Raw genomic sequence first — 19,742 nt, forward strand, 5'->3', positions numbered from 1 at the left:
TAATTTTTATTTATTTATTTCTTTATGCAAACTTACATATTTATAATGTATATTATTTATTTATTCTCATTTACAATTTGGGATAACTGTTCATTTGGTTAAGACCGCATAAGTTGTGACCGCGACTAATTCTGATGTAACCAAGTTCACCCCAGCTGGTTCCCCATGAGTTTTTAACGATGAAGACGTCATTAGTGTATCCCACAGCAAGAACTCCGTGATTAAGGCTAGTTCCACAATTTTTATTGTTGAAAATTCCACCTCCATAAAGCTGCCATGTATCTGCATCTACAGCTATGGATACTGGACCTACGCTAGCTGAAAAAACAAATGAATTCTAGTTACTAGTTGAAGTTACATCAATTAAAGCTACGATAATTTTTTACAAAAAAGGCAACAAAACCAAGAGAAATACACACCATAGATATTATATATGCAACACAAAATACACAATAACTTCATCCTCAAACCATTTTTTTTCGACTACACACTTGTTGTGACCTATTAGATATAGGCCAATTATATAAATTTTTGAAAAGACATACATAACCTGACCTTGGCTATACAGTCTTCCCAGAATTTTTAGAATACTCTTTTTTTCGAAGTGGAAATCGAAACGTCAAATATTAGTTATTTAAAAATGTAATTTTCCTCTTAAAATATGGGATTACAACTGCATGTATCGACTTTTGTCCTCCTCTTTTATGAGACCTTTGTTATTTAATGATATTTGTTCTAATAATTCTGTTTCATATCCAGGGACTTTTGTTTGTTATTTGTTTCGGCTTCGTTTTTTTTTAATGTATTCTTATATACAATACGGCAATCTCCATATAGATTAAGAAAACCAATGAGATTTTTATCAATATCGCCATTGTCATCAATCTATCAGCCTAGGTATCTTCAGTAATTAAAATATTTGCTGAGGATACTCAGACATTCAGTCCAGGTAAGGCCAAACATGGGCAGAGAGCTAAATTGCCAACTAGACAACTTAAAAGAAATAAGAAGACGAATTGAAATTGCCAGGTCGGGTTTCATGAACATGCGTAAAATGCACTGGGACACCAAACTATTAGTCAAAATAATATTGAGAGCACTAAAGTGTTCTGTGTGGTCTCTATTACTATATTCATTACTTATATTCATTACTATAGTCATTACATTCGAAATGTGGACGTACTGCCGAATGTTAACCCGGGAACAGTCGCGCTCTTTTCTGTCATTTAATGGGTCGCGCGTTAGATTTTGTCTAACAATACGAATTTAGATGCAAACTTACAACAAATTTTTATGTTATAGTATTTTTGTTGCCTTGTAATGTTACAAATATCATTTCTAACAATTATTAAAGCTAATTTTTTCTCACCAAAGCCATAAATTCCAAAAAAATAATAAGAAGAAGGAAAACGAAAAAAAAAAGAAGAAAAAAAAACCTACGCATTACTACAACCTTTCTCGAGGCATTTACGAGTGGAAAGTTATGTTGCAAAATTTTTCATCCAGTTATCACGAAAAAGGATAAAATGTTAGATTTCCTCTAACGGCGCGACTGCTCACGGGTTAAGAATAATCTTGACCAGCAGAACTACGAATGAAGTACTGATAATAATGAACAAACGTCATCATCTAGGCAACACTATCAAAATTAGAAATACGTCATATCTAGGACACGTAATGCGCCATAAGGAATTTGAGCAGCTTCAGATAATATTAGAAGGCAAGCTCGATGGTAAAAGGTGTATAGGATGCAAGAAATTGTTGGCTACGAAACACCAAAGATTGGGCCAACTCAACAGGAAATGACTTAATTCATCAAGCCCAGAACAGGGAGAAATTTGCCATATTGATCGCCAACCTCAATAGAGAAGCCACAGGAGGACGAAGGCCAAACATAACTAACCTGCTACAAGTACTGTATCAGATATTCAATTAACAGATTCAGGCAGATCATAACAAATTATAAAGAATCACAATTTAAAATCAGTACTGTAAAAAGGCTGTTAACTTACAAAGAGCACTAGCCAGTGCAGCTTCAGTTTTGGCAAGATTTACATATCCACTGATAGTAGAAAGTGTTCTTGATCCTCTTTTGCAGCTACCATCTCTGCCGGTGTAAGCATATTGCTTTTCTGATGCAAGTCCGTGGCTCTTAACATATGCAAAGGCATTTGTCATTAAACCGCCATTGCAACCAGAGTTTGATGAGTCACAGTCTACCAATTCTTGTTCACTTAGTGGGACCTTTTGATTTTTGTGAATGGCAAGTTGACCTTCGAGAGCACCTGTCTAAAAAATAAATTAAATATTTAACGAAGAAGAAGAAGAAGAGGACTGGACAATTCGATGTAATATAAGGTTCGAATTGTTTTATAATGCTGTGTGTCTGTTTCTTGTGTTTCAAATGTTTGAAGTCATGGAGTAAAAAATATGGTTTTATTGACAGCTACTGAATTATTACACTACAGTGGTTGGTTAGGTAAAATTTTATAATAGGCTGTCCTAAATTGACAGCTAGTGAAAACTACACCTTGTCGACATAACTTCAAACAATGACTTACGCACTAGAGTTGTCAATGAGGTAACTATTCTAAATAGATAGCGATTCAAACTAGTCCCGAAAGCTAATTTAAAATCTCACCAAAATTCTACGATTCATCAGTCTATTGCCTTTTTGCATAGTAACAAAACTTTGAACTTTAAAAGTTTACAAATACAATTTAATCGAGGAAACGATTGCAACACTGTGAAGTACAATTAGAATAACACTATTTGGCAATTTATTCAGTTTGCAGGAAGTTGAATGGCCTTTAATTAAGCTATTAATCGATATGTTTCACAATTATGGACGGTGAAACTGTAAAAATTTATGAAGTTAAAGTTAATGTAAGATTACAAATAAAGAGATTACTTTGTAATTGAACAAGTCAAAGTCAATTAAATGTCAGTATGTACATATATTTTTTTATTAAATTTAGTTAATACTAACGATGGTTCTTTCCTGTTTTTCTTTATAATTACTTTCTTTATAACTTTCCTTTGTTGCTAATCAATAATTGTTGTTTTTTTGCGTATTTTGATTTTGCTCGTCTTTATTTGTGATACATATATCAATACTAAATCTTTCTTTCGGCAATATCTTTCGATACTAGAATAACAAACCACATATCTCAGCCAGTATTTGATAATGTTAATTGCACTTTTAGACTTAATATTTGTTAATGTATTGTTAATTTTAGTCTGTACTGAGGTATTTTGCCATTAAGTTTTTGATGAATTAGATTTTCCAACGCTTTCATGATTTGATTGTCAACAAAAATCTTCCCAAGACTGAGAAAAAAATTTAAAGTTATTAATAATACTTACGGCACTGAAAGCCCAGCAAGATCCACAACTTCCTTGATTTTTGACTCCCAAAACAGCTTTGTTTCTCCAGTCAACAGAACTTGCAAGTTCAACATTGGGATCTGCTTCGTATGTTTCGATAAAGGATAGTTCTGGTCTGTTGATAATTTGAGAATTCAACAAAGCTTTAAATTCAGCACTGGACCAATCGGCAAATTGATTGACGGCAAGATAGTAGGTTTCTTCTCCGTTCTCGTATTTGGCATTATGTTCTTCGATTTTCTTCAAGTTTTCTTGGAAAACTGCGAAACGAAGTTTGTCTTCAACAAGGGAGTAGGATTTGTTATGTGTTGCCTTGAATAAAGAGAGAAATTATTAACAGCTTTATAAAAGAAAAAAATTACGAAGCAGTTATTATGGATACAATGAGGGAAACAAAAAACAAAAATTTTTATTTGATTTATAGCAACGGCACAAATAACTATATTTATTTTAGAAATACTTAATAATTGAAAAATTAAAAGTGGTCTACAAAATACTTTCCAAAGCCAATAAAAAATATTTGCAAAAATTATGATGAAATATGAAAACAAAATTATCTTAGAACACGAGGGAGGGTTTTTTCATCCCCTTTTTCTATTTTTACTTTTTATTGTTTATTTACGCCCCCACCCCAGTCAAAAAAAATTGTTCCCAGAGCTTGGTTGTCTGTTAGTTATGGGTTGTTCGAAAATTAAGCATTACTAGGGGACACGTACTTTATATGGGATACAGTTTATAATTTTATAATTATTATATTTTAAGCTAATTTTCACATTTTTTGTCTTTTTGATGTCTTGGTTCAAAAATTACATTTTTAATCTATTGAGAATTAATACCGTTTAAATCACCGTTAAACCGTTAAATCATAAAATTAACATATTATATAATCAATACCTTAAAACTGGTCCATTTTTCAAAGGCGCCTAGGTTGGCACTTGTGGCCACAATGAGGGCAGCAAGGATGAACAGCTTCATTCTGATTTTTCTGAAAATTTAATGCGAAATATTAAGTTAATCTTTAAAAGAATTTTGATGTGAAAATTATTTGTCTAGGCTCAACAAAAGACCCAATAATTGCCCTGTAAATTTTACCATACTATTATCCAGCCAAGTAATTTGTGAATTTTTTTTATTCTATATTTTTGTCCTTCTGTTTACTCCATAATATAATATATAGAGGATGGCAAGTGAAAACGGTGTACCCTGTAAGTCAATATTTTTAGAAATTGTGAAAACAATAAAACCAGTCGAATTTTATTACAAATGGGATATACTTTTTGACTATAGAGACATCTGTAATGATTCCTGCCATTTTTTCACAACTTTTTTCCATTGATTAGGAATAGAAAATATACCATGTGTGGCATATCAGTAGTGAGGTACTTTTATTGAGTATTTAGACATAAATAAATTTTATTTTCATATATATACCTAGATATCTTTGTGAAAACGAATTTATATAATGTGTTTAAACAACAGATTGGCTAAATACCAATTAAAAATCCACTTTGAAGACAGACTCCTCAATCATACTAAATACCCAAAATATTTAGGTGTGACTCTCGATAGAACGCTAAGCTTTAAAGAACATCTTACAAAGACGACGGCAAAACATAGAACACGAAACAATATTATACAAAAGTTATGCGGTACCACATGGGGTTCCTTAGCGAATACACTTAGGTCGACAGCACTGGGACTCGTGTATCCCGTTGCAGAGTATTGTGCACCGGTATGGCTCAACAGCCCACACACCAAACGTGTTGATGCCCAACTAACTCGTGTATATATTGTTTATATGATCTGTAAGTTTCATGGTTTAAAGTCCTTACTATTGAAAGGGCTGTAGTTAAAAGGGGTTGAACGAGTCACTGATCACGAATGTATGCAAATTTAGAAACACCAAATCTTAATTAATTTTTGTCTAAGAGAAAAACAAAAAAATACATGATATTCAGAAAAGCAAATCTAATTTTTTTGTTTTTCTAGGTTTTTGGTATCTCTAACAATTTTTAAGTTATTTTGAAAAAAAGCATATTTTTCAAAATTTAAATTTTTAAAAATTTTACTTTGAAACCAAATTTTTTCAAAAATAAGCACTTTGAATCGATGAAACTTACAGATCATATAAACGCAAAAGTAAAATAATTTGTGGAGCGGTAACGATTAATTTCATTTAAGTTGCTAATTAGTAGTTGGTCTTCCCGATTTTTTTTTTGCAAAAACAAAAGGGACCAACTTTATTTTCAGCGTAACTTGCTTAAATTTAATGCTAGAAACTTTTTGTAAAAACAGAAATAAAGGTTTTTTTAAACACTTAAAAAAATTATAATGGGTTTTTCCCAAAAAGTGCTTAATTTTTTCGATATTTCACGTCGAAATATTCTATTAGAAATTTGGTGAATATGACTCTATTTTTCATTGGCTATAACTCTAGTTCTACGAGATCCAGAGACCTAGCGCGTACACCATTTTTTTAACTTTTTTATAAGCTATATTTTTGCTAAGAACATTTTTTTCGACAAAATACTTACTTTTTGAGTTATTTGCGAAAAACCGTCTAAAAATGTGGTTATTTTGTTGAAAAATGAACATATTCACTCGCAAATAACTCGAAAAGTGTTGACTTGGCGAAAAAGCTCTATAGAACAAAAGATACTTAAAATTAGTTAGTTTACGCATTTCCGGACTTATTTTGGACATATATTTTTTCACCCCCAAGAGGGGGTGAAAGTCACCCCCAGGGCAAAATCACACATCGGCACAATATCACTTTTTTTCTTTGACATGCAAGCTATACGCATGCCAAATTTTATGTCAATCCAAGCGGTTCTTTAAAATTTAGAGCAAAAACCGTGAAAGAATGGACTATATGCTGTATCTCCATTACTAGCGAATATACAGGGTGTTACAAAAATACAGGTCATAAATTAAATCACATATTCTGGGACCAAAAATAGTTCGAATGAACCTAACTTACCTTAGTACAAATATGCACAGAAAAAAAGTTATAGCCCTTTGAAGTTACAAAATGAAAATCGATTTTTTCGAATATATCGAAAACTATTGGAGATTTTTTATTGAAAATAGATATGTGGCATTCTTATGATAGGTGCATCTTAAAGAAAAATTATAGTGAAATTTGTGCTCCCCATAAAAATTTTATGGGAGTTTTGTTCCTTTAAACCCCCCCAAACTTTTGTGTACGTTCCAATTAAATTATTATTGTGATACCATTAGTTAAATTCAATATTTTAAAACTTTTTTGGCTCTTAGTATTTTTTCTGTAAGGCAGTTTTTATCGAGTTGCGGCTTCTTTTTTAATATGTTTACATAAAAATTTTATGGGGATTTTGTTCCTTTAAACCCCCCAAATGTTTGTGTACGCTCCAATTAAACTATCACTGCGATACCACTAGTTAAATAAAATGTTTTTAAAACTTTTTTGCCTCTTTGTATTTTTTCGAGAAGGCACCTTTTATCGAGATATGGCTTCTTTTTTAATATGGTTCAAAATATACCTAAAAATGTAAATCATACATAAACTTTCATATTATTACCAAGTCTCCATAATCGTACTTAACCATATACAAATATGTGATGGATTTGACAAATATTCAAAATATCTCGATAAAAACTGACTTTTCGAAAAAGTACTAAGAGCCAAAAAAGTTTTATAAATATTGTGTTTAAGTAATGTTACTACAATAATAATTTAATTGGAACGTACACAAAAGTTTGGTGGGGTTTAAAGGAACTAAACCCCCATAAAATTTCTATAGGTTGTCCAAATTTCACTATAATTTTTTCTTAAGATGCTACTGTCATAAGAATGCCATATGTCCATTTTCAATAAAGAAATCTTTAATAGTTTTCGATATATTGAAAAAAATCGATTTTCATTTTGTAACTTCAAAGGGTTGTAACTTTTTTTATATGCACATTTGTACTAAGGTAAGTTAGGTTCAATCCAACTATTTTTGGCCCCAGAATATGTGATTAAATTTATGACCTGTATTTTCGTTACACCCTGTAGTTGTGTACGATTTCGATACAAATATTATTTCTACTCAAAATCTAAAACCTGTTGTATGATAAAAATTTGTAGGTGATATGTTCTCAATGTGCTCTCATAAATCAGAGTTGTTAGACATATTCCTTAATAATATAAAGGATAAAGAAGAAATAATAACATTTGTCATGGAGAGCGTATATAATAACACACCACCTTTCTTGCATGTTTTAATCTCAAAGAAAATTACTAGATATAAGACTCAGGTGTATAGAAAACCAATAGATATCTAAATTACAAATCAAATTACAATTTTAACATAAGATGGGAAATCATTAAGTACTTATTCTATCAAAAATTTTTCCTTAAAGGAGAAACATTTGTTAACATCTGGGAAAAACTTAAAGCGATTGGCAATAAATTCAACATTTCAACAACATTTAAAACAACAAACACATTGAGATCTATTTTATCTAATAATAAACCTTCAAATGAACAAAAAGATAACCAAAAATTGTATTAATAAAATACCTTGGAAATGCGAAGTCAATACATTTTTATTGAAGTTAAACATTAAGATAAGTGAACATAAATCTTATATCAAAACTAGAGAATTTGATAGATCGTAAATATGTAAACATGCATGGTAAATAAACATAGAGTTCGACGCAAAGATTTACGTATAATCCTGAAAGAAACAGATTGTAAAAGGAGAAAAATCAATCTAACACGGATCTAATTATGTTAAATAACTATTGCGTCGCAAATTCCTCGAAAGAAAGCAGTGGGGTCTGAATCTGGTTACCCATATTAAAAAAGGAATTCAATAGAAAGGAAATATTACTATTACGAAGTTAATAACTGTGGAATCACTAACAGGAGAATTTTACTGCCATTATTGCATTTTTTTTTCAGATTTTTATGACACATTTTTTGAAACTAATTTAATGTAACCGACTGAACTATCTTACAATAAAATCATCCCAGAAACGCAACTCAAAAATATTGACACATTTTAAGGTCTTCTATTTTAAAATGTATGAAATATGTCTAAATTGCCCTTAATATGGGTCAGATAAAATTAAGAATTTAAGAATTAAGAATTAAAAAAAAATTAAGAATTAAGAAAAATAAAAATGAATGAGTCAGATAAAATTAAGAATTTATTAAGGATATTATATATTAGAAAAAATTTGTTCTTGAAAAATACCCAAAAAATGTTACATCTAACAAGATAAACAGACAATTTAAAGAAACAAACCTGGATTAGGAACACAAGCACAGAGAAAAAGAAAAAAATAGCATAAAAGAATATTTATTTAAGATTTATTAAAGAATTCTTAAAATAAAAAATTTGATTAAAAATAAAGAAGTTAACCATGAGTAGTAAAATTATTCAAGAAATAGGAAGACAGCAAACAATATGCAATAATCAATAAAAAATTGTACAAACTATGTGATTTTCTTACCTTTGACTAAGAACAACAGAATATAACTTATCGATGTAATGAAATAATACAACTTTTATAGTAAATCTTTTAATCTTGATCCTTTTGATATTATCTCGAGTGTTTCTAAAACTATACTCCACAACGAAAAAAAAACAATTTTGCATACAATCAAATATCGAAATACGTTTCAGAAAAGTACTTAGTGATAAAATTAAAAAACTACCTTCGGTTATACTTATTAAATTATTTTATTTTTAATTAAATATATACGTACCGAATAAATTATCCCTCTCGTTTACAAAATCTCGACATATTTTAAATATTGTATAGAGTAATAAGGGTTACTTTTTATTTATTTGATCCTTGTAGATGTGGTTTTTATGTGATCTTCTTTTTACGGTGCTTATCCGTTCCGAATATGCACCGTAGGATCCTTTCCTAACTGTGCTTGCAGCTATTCAGAATTGTCCAATTGTCAATGTATTGAACCACTTTCTCAGGTTTTGAAGCCAAGATATATTTCCTCTCCCTCTCTTTTCAAATACCTTACCTAAAATACCCCCCACCGCCTCCAAAATAAAACACCCCCATGTGTGGTGGTCGCCTATATCAAGGGAATCAAAAAATTCTTTCGATGCTTTTTGTCGAAATTTTTAGAATTTTTTGTTTTGACAAGGGACGAGTTGCTTCCCTCCTCCTTTATCCGGGCTTGGGAGCGACATCGGCATTTACTGAGCTACTCAATTCAGCCAGTCACTTGGCGGAGGCAGAGTTATATCTCTGATCATTGGAATATTGGATAAATCAGCAGAGTATACAAGAAAGGGATAAACGCATATTCTTTATAATGATAGGGGAAAAACTGTTACCAGCTCAGTGGGGAGGTTGTACGATCAAATAATAAAAGAAAGAATAGAATCAGAATACGAAGACATGGAAGAAGAAAATGTATTTCGTGCAGGAAGATCGTGCACTGATAATACAGGGTGTCCAGAAACTCTACCGACAAACGAAGACAGGAGATTCTTCAGATAATTTTAAGATAATTTAACCCAACGCACTTAGTCCGAAAATGCTTCCTAAGGGAGCTAGAGCTATTTGAAGATGGCGTCTTGTAATTAGTTTTTGTTAAATACCTCCAGAATGCTTCTATTTAGAAAAACAAAAATTGGTACGCGTATTTATCTTCAAGATATAAATCTAATCCATCTGTTGCAAATTTCTAGTACCGATTACGCACTTAGTCCTAAAATGCTTCCTAAGGGAGCTAGAGCTATTTGAATATGGCGTCTTGTAATTAGTTTTTGTTAAATACCTCCAGAATGCTTCTATTTAGAAAAACAAAAATTGGTACGCGTATTTATCTTCAAGATATAAATCTAATCCATCTGTTGCAAATTTCTAGTACCGATCATAGGCGTCCGTTTCAGGTAGGGCAACGGTTATTTTATCGCATAACTTTTTTATCTTTAACTTTTATGCATTTCTGACACTGGATTATTAAATTGTCAAGTATTCTAGTACTAAAAGGTACTCTTAGTTTAAATCGGTAGGACACACCGTTTTCTAGAAAAATCGATTTGAAAATTTTTCGCTTTATGAATTAAAAAAAAATTTCAAAAAAAAAACTGTTTAAAAAGACGAAAACTGGTACATTTATTTATATTCCAGGGATAAATCGATTTCATTAATTGCGAATTTCTAGTACCGGTCATAGGCGTCCGTTTTGGGTAGGTCAACTGTTATTTTATAGCATACCTTTCTTGTCTTGAATTTTTGAGCATTTTTGACACTAGATTATTAAATTATGAGGTATTCGAGTACTAAAAGTTACTCTTACTTTATGTTGGCAAAAAACTTCGTTTTTTGTTGAAAAGTTCTTTCAATATTTTTTCAAATTCCAAAAGTAAAAAACTTTCAAATCCATTTTTCTAGAAAACATTGTGTCCTACCGACTTAAAACAAGAGTACCTTTTAGTACTAGATTACCTCACAATTTAATAAGCCAGTGTCAGAAATGCATAAAAGTTAAGGACAAAAAAGTTACGCGATAAAATACCCGTTGCTCTACCCAAAACGGTCGCCTATGACCGGTACTAGAAATTTGCAATTGATGGAATCGATTCATCTCTGAAAAGTAAATATGCATACCAATTTTCGTTTTTCTAAATAGACGCGTTCTAGAGGTATTTAAGAAAAACTAATTTCATGACACCATCTTCAAAGAGCTCTAGTTCCCTTAAGAAGCATTTTCGGACTAGATGAATTGGGCTGAATTATCTTAAAATTATCTAAGGAATCTCCTGTCTTCGTTTGTCGGTAGAGTTTCTGGACACCCTGTATATCCGTTCTGCGGGAGGTAAAAAAAAACGAAAGGAGAGGAATCTATCTACCCACCTATTGTTTGTAGATTTAGAGAAGTCATACGATACGGTACCTTTGAAAAAACTGTTTCAAACATTGTCGAAAGTAGGTCTCAGTAGAGAGTACTTGACTGCTATCTCAAATATAAACCAAAATGCAAGAAGTGTTGTTAAAGGAGTAAACTTTTTAACTGAATAAATTCCAATAACAAAGGAGCTTAAAAAAGAATGTTGTCTGTCTCCGACCTTATTTAAAATATACACCTACATATTCAATCATCGCTACAACAGTGGACGAAACAAGTATCCGGAATGAGACATAGGCGGTGGTAAATATCTCGCACCTTGAAAACCATATGGCAATATCTGCAATTTTTTCATGAAATGACCTTTGAATGTAGTCTAATAAGAAAAAAAATCTATTTTTTACTGCTATATAGCAGCGTCTGCAAAAAATTTTAAGTTCGGCACCAGAAAGATACATCCCTATGGCTTTTGTCAAAAATCGGTTCTTCTTTTTATACCATCAGGCATTATCTGCAGTAGTTGATGCTCTACGGTTCTAAAATTGGAAAAAAAAACCCAGATCTATATGGCAATATGTGCAAAATGTGACCCACGCTCGTAAAATGAAAGCAAGATCTACTAAGGAAACATCCTTTGAATGCAACAAAACAGAGTGCTGCATAGAGATTTGATTGCAACACTGGAAATAAGCGACAAGACTATAAGAAATTGATATACAACGTCGTACTGCAGATCCCAAAAGAAAAGCGAATTATAACCGACAGACATTATATAAGCGACAGATTATAATATGCAAGACTTTGATTAAGTGTTAACACTAAAAATTTGTAATAAATAAGTACAATCAATAAAAAACTGTTATTTTATATGAATTTTTACTGTATCATGTGCGAAAATTGATATATTTTTTAATACCATATGGCCGTATGTGCTAAAATACCTATTTCCTGGGGGAAATTTTACGTACTTCTTAATTCATATAAAAATATGTAAAATTAAAGACAACTGTGCCAAATACCAGGTTTGCAGCTTAATTTTTGGAATTACAGTAAATAAAATTAGCTTTACAAAAACTTAAAATGCTCATAACTCAATATTATGATTTTTGCAGTTACTGCCCTATGGTTTTCAAGGTGCGATCTAACAACTTTGTTTTTCGCAGATGATCAGGTAGTCATATTTAGAAAGCTAAAGAAAGAATATGAAAATGGAGCCTCAATATGAATCTGTCAAAGGCAGAGTAACTTAAAATAGGGGATGATAAAAAAGATCTAGAATAAGAAATTAAAAACACAAGAAAAACAAAAGAGACATCGAAAACAGAACGCAGCAGGGCAAAAAAAGCGGTAAATATTCTAAGCTCTCTACTATGGTCTAAAGATATAAAGAAATACAAAAAACGAAACTGACAATCTATCGAATCTTGGTGGGCCTATTATATGAAGTAGAAGTTTGGCAGATCTCGAAAAAAGATAGAAAAAGTATAGAAGTAGGTAGTAGAAATGGATTATCTAAGGAGAGCGTGGGGTATATGCAAAAAGAATCACATCAGAAATGAAGATATTAGAAAGAGGACAAATACTGTATATTCCTGTATATACTGTATATTAACAAATTTAATTTACAAAATACCTAGGGTAAATTTAGTGGGCGCAAACAAACGGACATTGGCAACTATAAATGAAGGCATGCGAGTAATGGTACGAATGGGTAAGAAGATGTATGCACTACAATGTGTAATAATGCCAAACATGTCACATGACATGATAGTAGGAGTTGACGAATTGGCAGAAAAACATGTAGTGATAGATTTTAAAAATAATACGATGAATCTAACAGAAGAAAAAGAAGAAGAACAGGACAAGGAACAGGAGAAACAAAATACGGACGAATCAGGTAAAGAACAAACAGTGGAAATGAATTTGGCAACGAAGCAAGGACAAAGAAGAAAAGGGAGAAAAAGTCAGAAAAAGACAAAAGAAAATGAAACCTGTGGCTCCTCAAAAGAAGAGTTGAGCCCAGAAGAAGAAAAATTGAGAGTATCAAAAGCAAAAGAAAACTGGGATTCCTCAAAAGAAGAGATGAGCTCAGGAGAAGAAGAAATAAAGCTAACAAATGAAAGCGAAAAAGATATGATCGAAACAGTGGCATTTGAAGAGGAGGCATATGAAAACGAGGATGCAGAATACACGGTAAAAGTATATGAAAAATCTGAGGAAAAAGACAGAAGATTGATATGGGAAAAAGGGAAAGACAACATAATAGCCGACACTCTAACACAGGATGAGGACACTGAAAATAAGGAAACAATTACTCTACAGGTGGGACTAATTAGAGAAATACAAGAAGAAGGGGTATAAGACGTAGATTAAAGTAAGGAAATATACAGGGAGTTGATTGTATAACATTATATAGGTATATATTAATTATAGAGAACTTTTCGGTGAGAACATTCATCATTATTTTGCATTATACAGGTTGGATTTTAAATAAAGAAGTTTATCTAAGTTTTGCAATCACGTTTATTAATACAAAAATTCTTTTACTTTAACCAATTAGATACATTGATATAACTTACGTACTTATCACTTAAGATTAGGTACACCTTGACGATCGATAAAATTAAATAAAATTAATTTTTAATTAGAACTAGAACGATACCGTGTATAATGTTATATTTTTATTTTTATTGAAAAGTAATATGAGTATTTGTTAAATTAAAAACAAAACTTCCGTCTTCAATTAAAAATTTATACGTCTACTTTTTTTAAGAGCAAAGTCTTTTATTGCACCATCAATGTCTATCGCATCACACACCTCTTGCTCAATAGACAAAATAGCCAAATTAGTATGTCTTAGAGTACCTACTTATTGTTGATCTTAAATAATTTTTAATCATTTTCAATTTTGAAAAACTCCTCTCACAGCTGGAATTGCTTATAGCAACTGTGAAAAATATTCACAATAGAGTATATTCCAGTTTGTATTTAACAATAAATTTAAATAATTCAAGTGAGTCTGCATTAATCAATTTCGTTGCCTGTAGCAGCAACGAAAGTCCGCAGTCGAAGTTTTTCCAGGTTGAAACCCTGCTCGCTAATTTCGTCAGATTCGTAGTCTAGATTACATTCAGTGTTGTCTGGATCTAATAATATAGCCGGCGTTATATACACAAACTTATGCGTTAAATTCTGTTGCTGTTGAAAATGCTCACGAATTTCCACAATAACTCTATCTAACAAAGAAAATAGCTTTCGTCTCAACTCATTTTTCCGTCATCGAAAATATGTTTTCTTGTTATGCGCTTCCGAGGTTTTATGGAAATTCTAAGTTCTTCACACATATTTTTGCATAACCTACAGCGCCATTTGCCCATTCCTCTCTTTTCTCTGTCAATATCATCTGCAAAGCATTTACTTTCTGAGCGCACAATCTATGTCAAGTCCCCTTGTTTGTTTTTCTGTGTATCATTCTTTTCATGTAGCACCGGTTGCCACAGGCCCAAAAAACAAAGAAAGGAAAATGACTACATCGAAACTAGTAAAGCACCTGCATCTGTCCTAGTGTTTAAGCTTTCACCTGCCTTTTTCAGTTTTTCCAAAGTGACGAGAATGTCTTTGTAATGATGCCATCTCACATTTACGGCATAGCTTTTGCACTCCACCGTGCGTCTTGAATCCTTCTTTTGCCAGTAGCTGCTATCAGAACCTCCCAGCGATGTGTCGATGAGAGAAAAAAAAGAATAGGCAACATTCTAAAGTGCCGAAAAAAGTTATGCTGATTGTTAGTCATAAACGGGGAATTCCCACAAGTCAGTATAGACGTTGTTGCCAGTCGCTACAAAATATAATTCAAAGAAAAAGAATTCCCCGAATTCGTCACAAAATAAGTATGTAATGAAAAATTCCGTGCTCCTTTCAATCAGTCCGAATTGTAGTTGCGATAAAAATATAAAATAGTTCAAATATTTACAAAATATTTTTATTATTTATTTTTATTGTTAAATTTTGCCGCCCCCTAAAAAGTGACGCCCGGGGCGAGCCGCCCCTGCCGCCCCCACTACGCTACGCTACTGCGTCTAGTAAATTGTCATTCCATCGTTTTCGTGATCTTCCCACTGAAGAACCCCCTCTCGCTGTGCTTAATCCTATTTGTTGTCATTCGGCTTATGTGGTCAGTCCAATCTATTCTTCTTTCTCAGTCATTAATGTTATCCACCTTGCACCTCCGTCGTATATCTGAACTTCTAGCTCTGTCCCATAGAGTCTTACCATTGATTTTTCGAAGGGTTTTTATCTCCGCTGCTTCGATAAATCTTTGAAAATGTGAAACGAATAAATGAAGATAGACGGCCAAAGAAAGCTTTAAAGCACATACCAAAATAAAGAAGAAGGAGCTTTAGTTGCATGTGAAGACCATGTACAGCACATAATGAGAGATAGAGCCTCCAAAGAAGACGAGTGGATGGACAGAAAACGATGGCAGTCGAAATGCGAGAAGCGACAGAGGCTGTAGGAACCTCGCTTATAGGTAGAAAAAATTCTTCCTTGTTGTCTTCACATTGTTGCATTTAAAAAACCTACCACAGAACGAATTTTGCATCTTTCTCTTCGCATCTTTATCTTTCGCATCTATCTTCAAAGGCTGCTAAACTGAAGAATCAGTTGCAATAAGTCATGTCTCTGTGCATTGCTCCTAACATGCTCAAGATATTCTAATTTGCGCTCTTTGATGATGTTAAGGATCTCGTATTCTTTTGTCCATTCTACGTAGGACATCAACATTAGTCACACGATTCACCCTTGAAATTCTTAGCATGCATCTGTAACATCACATTTCGAAGGCCTTGAGTTTTTCAAATAACCTTCACAAAGCCGCTTGTTGTAGGGTATATACTCTAAAACCCTAAGCCTGCCTGTCAAAAGATGATACCTATCGACGGCTTAGTGTGAAAAACTCGTATCTCATTAAATTACAATTTTACATGAGAAGCAAAAGCTGATTTTCTGCAGATTTTCTGCATCTAAAAACAAAAACTACTGTTACGTATTTTTAATTTGAGCACATTGAGACAAATCTCTGATATTGGCCCAGAGCTGAAAGTGTTAAATGTTGCTATTAAATTGGAAATACAAATATTAACTATGAATGACACGTAAATATCCTTGCAGTATATAGAGCCTATGCCCAAGTAACTATGATAACCTCGTATATCTTGATATACGTGTTTTTCATCTACAATGAGGTTGTGTTTATGATTATTTATGAGGTTTTCATTTTTCATAGCTTATTGCACACCTCCAAATACTAGGTTGATACAATACCAATCTTTTGATTTAAGGTTCATAAAAATGTTTCTATATGCCGGACAAAAAACATTTCTCCAAGTCGAATCTCTTAAACAAACACTCCAAATTAAGTACTAAATTCTTGGTTATAATAAATATACGTGGAATTCACACTAAATCAAGAGAGCAATAATTGATATACGTGGTTTCTTTTTTCGGTTGTAGAAAATATTCTGGTGTATTTGGATTTTTTCTAACAGTTGTAAATCATGAGATACAAGGTTTTCAAACAAAAGCCACCGAAATGTCATTTTTGAAAAAATGAGATACGAGGTTTTCACACTAAACCAACGCTAACGTAACGGTTAGTTTAAAGGTTTCTCAGATTACAAGGAAATCTCCATATTTACGATTTGGTATTTACAGCTAAGTAATCAAAAATTAAAACGCATATTTTCATGTAAGTTATGTTGTTATTTTCTTTAATTTTCAGAACGTACGTCGTATTTTCGCTTATAGCATCAACTCATATTTTTTATTTCTTAGCATGTGACCAAAGTAGCTCATTCTCAATTATTGAAATCCTTTTTGGATATTGAAAATATATTTGGGCAAATAATTTTTAGTTATCTATTTGGTCTCACAAAAGTTCAAAAATTATTTAATTAAAAATAATGTCTGAAGGGAGGGGGCTAATTTGGTAATACTATATACTGATATATATCTTCTTAAGGACCTGATGATGGTGTAAATGTTAAACTTCGAAACCGGCCGCCCAAAAATTTTTACTTTTGCATTCTAAATAAATAAAATCCAACAAGACTGTGAGTAGTAGACTTATTACCTACCCTATATAAATAATGGCTCATTTTCCTTTCCTTTATAATGTTGAGTATTTCTTTTTCCTTTTTATCTCTCTTAATATTTCCGTGTTTGTAACCTGTTGGGTCCATGACATTTTTCACATTCTTCGAGAACACCACATCTCAACGCTGGCAAGTCTTTTTTCAGTTGCATCTGTAATGGTCGAAGCTTCAACTCCATATGCAATCATGATATGTTATAGTGTGCATACAAACATAACTACTATTTACTGTATAATATCATTGGTTGTATATTTCCTTAGAATTTTTTTTCTTTTCAGTTTTTACTGCATTCCGTGGCATACTATATTTCGAACAGATGATATTGATGTTAAAGTATCGCATTTACAAACTTATATTCTGTCAGTTCTTGATGTACATGCGCCTTTAAAGTCAATTTTAGTCAGTAATGTATTAAAGCCATACTCTCCGTGGATTACTGGTAATATTAAACATTTGCAAAAGTTACGTGACAATGCATTAAATAGATTTAGAAGAACAAAATTACCGGAACAATGGTTGTACTACAAACAATTTCGAAATTATACAACTACTGCTATTAAAGCGGAAAAAGGGCTTACCTTAATATGAAATTTCAGAATTCGAACTCAAAGGAAAAATGTGCCGAATTAAAAAAATTTAATATATCCAAACAGAAAAAAAATGAATTACCTAGGCATTTAAAATCAGTAGAGGATATAAATAATTTTTTTATTAATAATATAAATATAACAATATAAATACAAGGTAGTAAAGAATTACTTAAATATTATGCTCATAACGTAAAAGAGGGTATTAATGATAACTTCAGTTTTTCGTATGTTTCTGAAGAGCTTATTAAGGATATCATTTTTTCGTTAAAATCTAAAGCTTTTGGCAATGACCACTTAAATATTACAATTGTTCAGTTGTGCTGTCCTGTGATTATTCCTATTCTATTTTTATTTACTTCTCTTTTTGTTAGCGTCCATCTTTCGCTTCCATATGCGACTGCTGGTCGTATTATGATCTTATATATCTGGATTTTTGCACCTCGTGAAAGAAGTTTTGACTTCATTAGATGTTTCATTGCAAAGAAAGATTTATTTCCTGCCATTATTACCGTTTCAACTTCTCGCTCTAATTTGTTTTCATTTGTGATTGTTGTTCCTAGATATTTAAATTCTTTAACCACTTCGAAATTATGATCGTTTATAGTAATATTTTGCCTTATTCGCCGTCGTTCTTGTTTTGAGACGACCATGTATTTTGTTGTGTCTTTATTTATTTTTAGACCGATGTTTAATGCAGCTTCGTCAAAGCTCGTGAAAATATCCTTAATTTCTAATGTTGATTGTGCCACTGCGTCTACGTCATCGGTAAAGGCGAGTATGATTTTTGCTCCCCGAGCAGTTATGTCTGGTTTGAGTTTTGGATACATTTTTCGCATGACATATTCTAAGGCCAGGTTAAACAACAATTGAGAAAACGGATCTCCCTGTCTTAGTCCAGAATTTACGCAGAAAGCATTTAATATTTTTCCCCCTATTCTAACTTGTGCAAAGGAGTTACTTACACACATTTGTGATACCGCAGCTAGTTTCTTTGGTACGCCGAGCTCGATCATTGCCTTCCATAATGTTGCACGATTAATTGAATCATAAGCCTGTTTGAAGTCTATAAAGGTCTGATGAACGTCCTGATTATATTCCCAATAATTTTCAAGCATTTGTCTTATTGTAAATATTTGATCAACAGTCGATCTGCCCGGCCTGAAACCACACTGGTAGTCACCAACTATTTCTTCGGCGTGTGGTACTAATCTTTTTAATAATATCGAAGCCAATATTTTATACGTAGTGTTGATTAGTGAGATTCCTCGGTAATTCATGCATGATTCAAATTTTTAGATGGCTATTAAAAAATAACGGTTGCTGATAGAAAAATGAAAATTTAGGGTTGAATGTATATTTTGGTTTTACATCATATAAAATTAAGAAAAAACAGCTTGTCCAAAAAAATATAAAAAATAAGCAACCCCCTTTTCACTTAGGTTGATCGTACCAACTCAGAAACCTTCCCAGGTTCATGCACAACAATAGTTATTAAGGTACCAAGGAAGATACACTTGACAAATAATGACATGATTTAGAAGTCAATTAAGTATGATATAATGCCCTAGGTGTGATATATTGCCCTGCGTTATTTTGAAAATTAATGCCCTTGGGCATTAAATTTAAATAATTAGTTAAATGCTGTCAAGTTGACAAATAAAAACCTAAGTAAAACTATGGTTACCACAATTATTACGTTAAGACTATTGCTGGTAAATGTATTTATTTTAAAACTAATTAATTCAAAATTCATTCAAA

General features: G+C 32.0%; 1 protein-coding gene across 1 annotated transcript; it reads right to left on the reverse strand.

The window, feature by feature from the left end:
- LOC114337604 (cathepsin L-like proteinase) lies at window positions 1-9,029 on the reverse strand. The gene is made up of 5 exons (XM_028288095.1): window positions 8,869-9,029; window positions 4,282-4,372; window positions 3,367-3,699; window positions 2,013-2,289; window positions 1-318 (listed from the first exon to the last, which is right to left on the reverse strand). The coding sequence occupies exons 1-5, from the start codon at window positions 9,012-9,014 to the stop codon at window positions 71-73; spliced, it is 1,095 nt and encodes a 364-aa protein (XP_028143896.1). The 5' UTR covers window positions 9,015-9,029; the 3' UTR covers window positions 1-70.
- Window positions 9,030-19,742: the final 10,713 nt, after the last annotated feature.

Source organism: Diabrotica virgifera, chromosome 7 (assembly GCF_917563875.1).
Source record: "Diabrotica virgifera virgifera chromosome 7, PGI_DIABVI_V3a".
Taxonomy (NCBI): domain Eukaryota; kingdom Metazoa; phylum Arthropoda; class Insecta; order Coleoptera; family Chrysomelidae; genus Diabrotica; species Diabrotica virgifera.

Excerpts from the sequence above, each read along its gene's own strand:
- LOC114337604 (XM_028288095.1), bottom strand. The coding sequence starts at position 9,014 with ATGCAAAATTGTTTTTTTTTCGTTGTGGAGTATAGTTTTAGAAACACT. Across the intron at positions 4,373-8,868 it reads TCTGTTGTTCTTAGTCAAAG|AAAAATCAGAATGAAGCTGT; the intron begins GTAAGAAAATCA and ends TTAAATTTTCAG. Across the intron at positions 319-2,012 it reads TGCACTGGCTAGTGCTCTTT|CTAGCGTAGGTCCAGTATCC; the intron begins GTAAGTTAACAG and ends TTGTTTTTTCAG.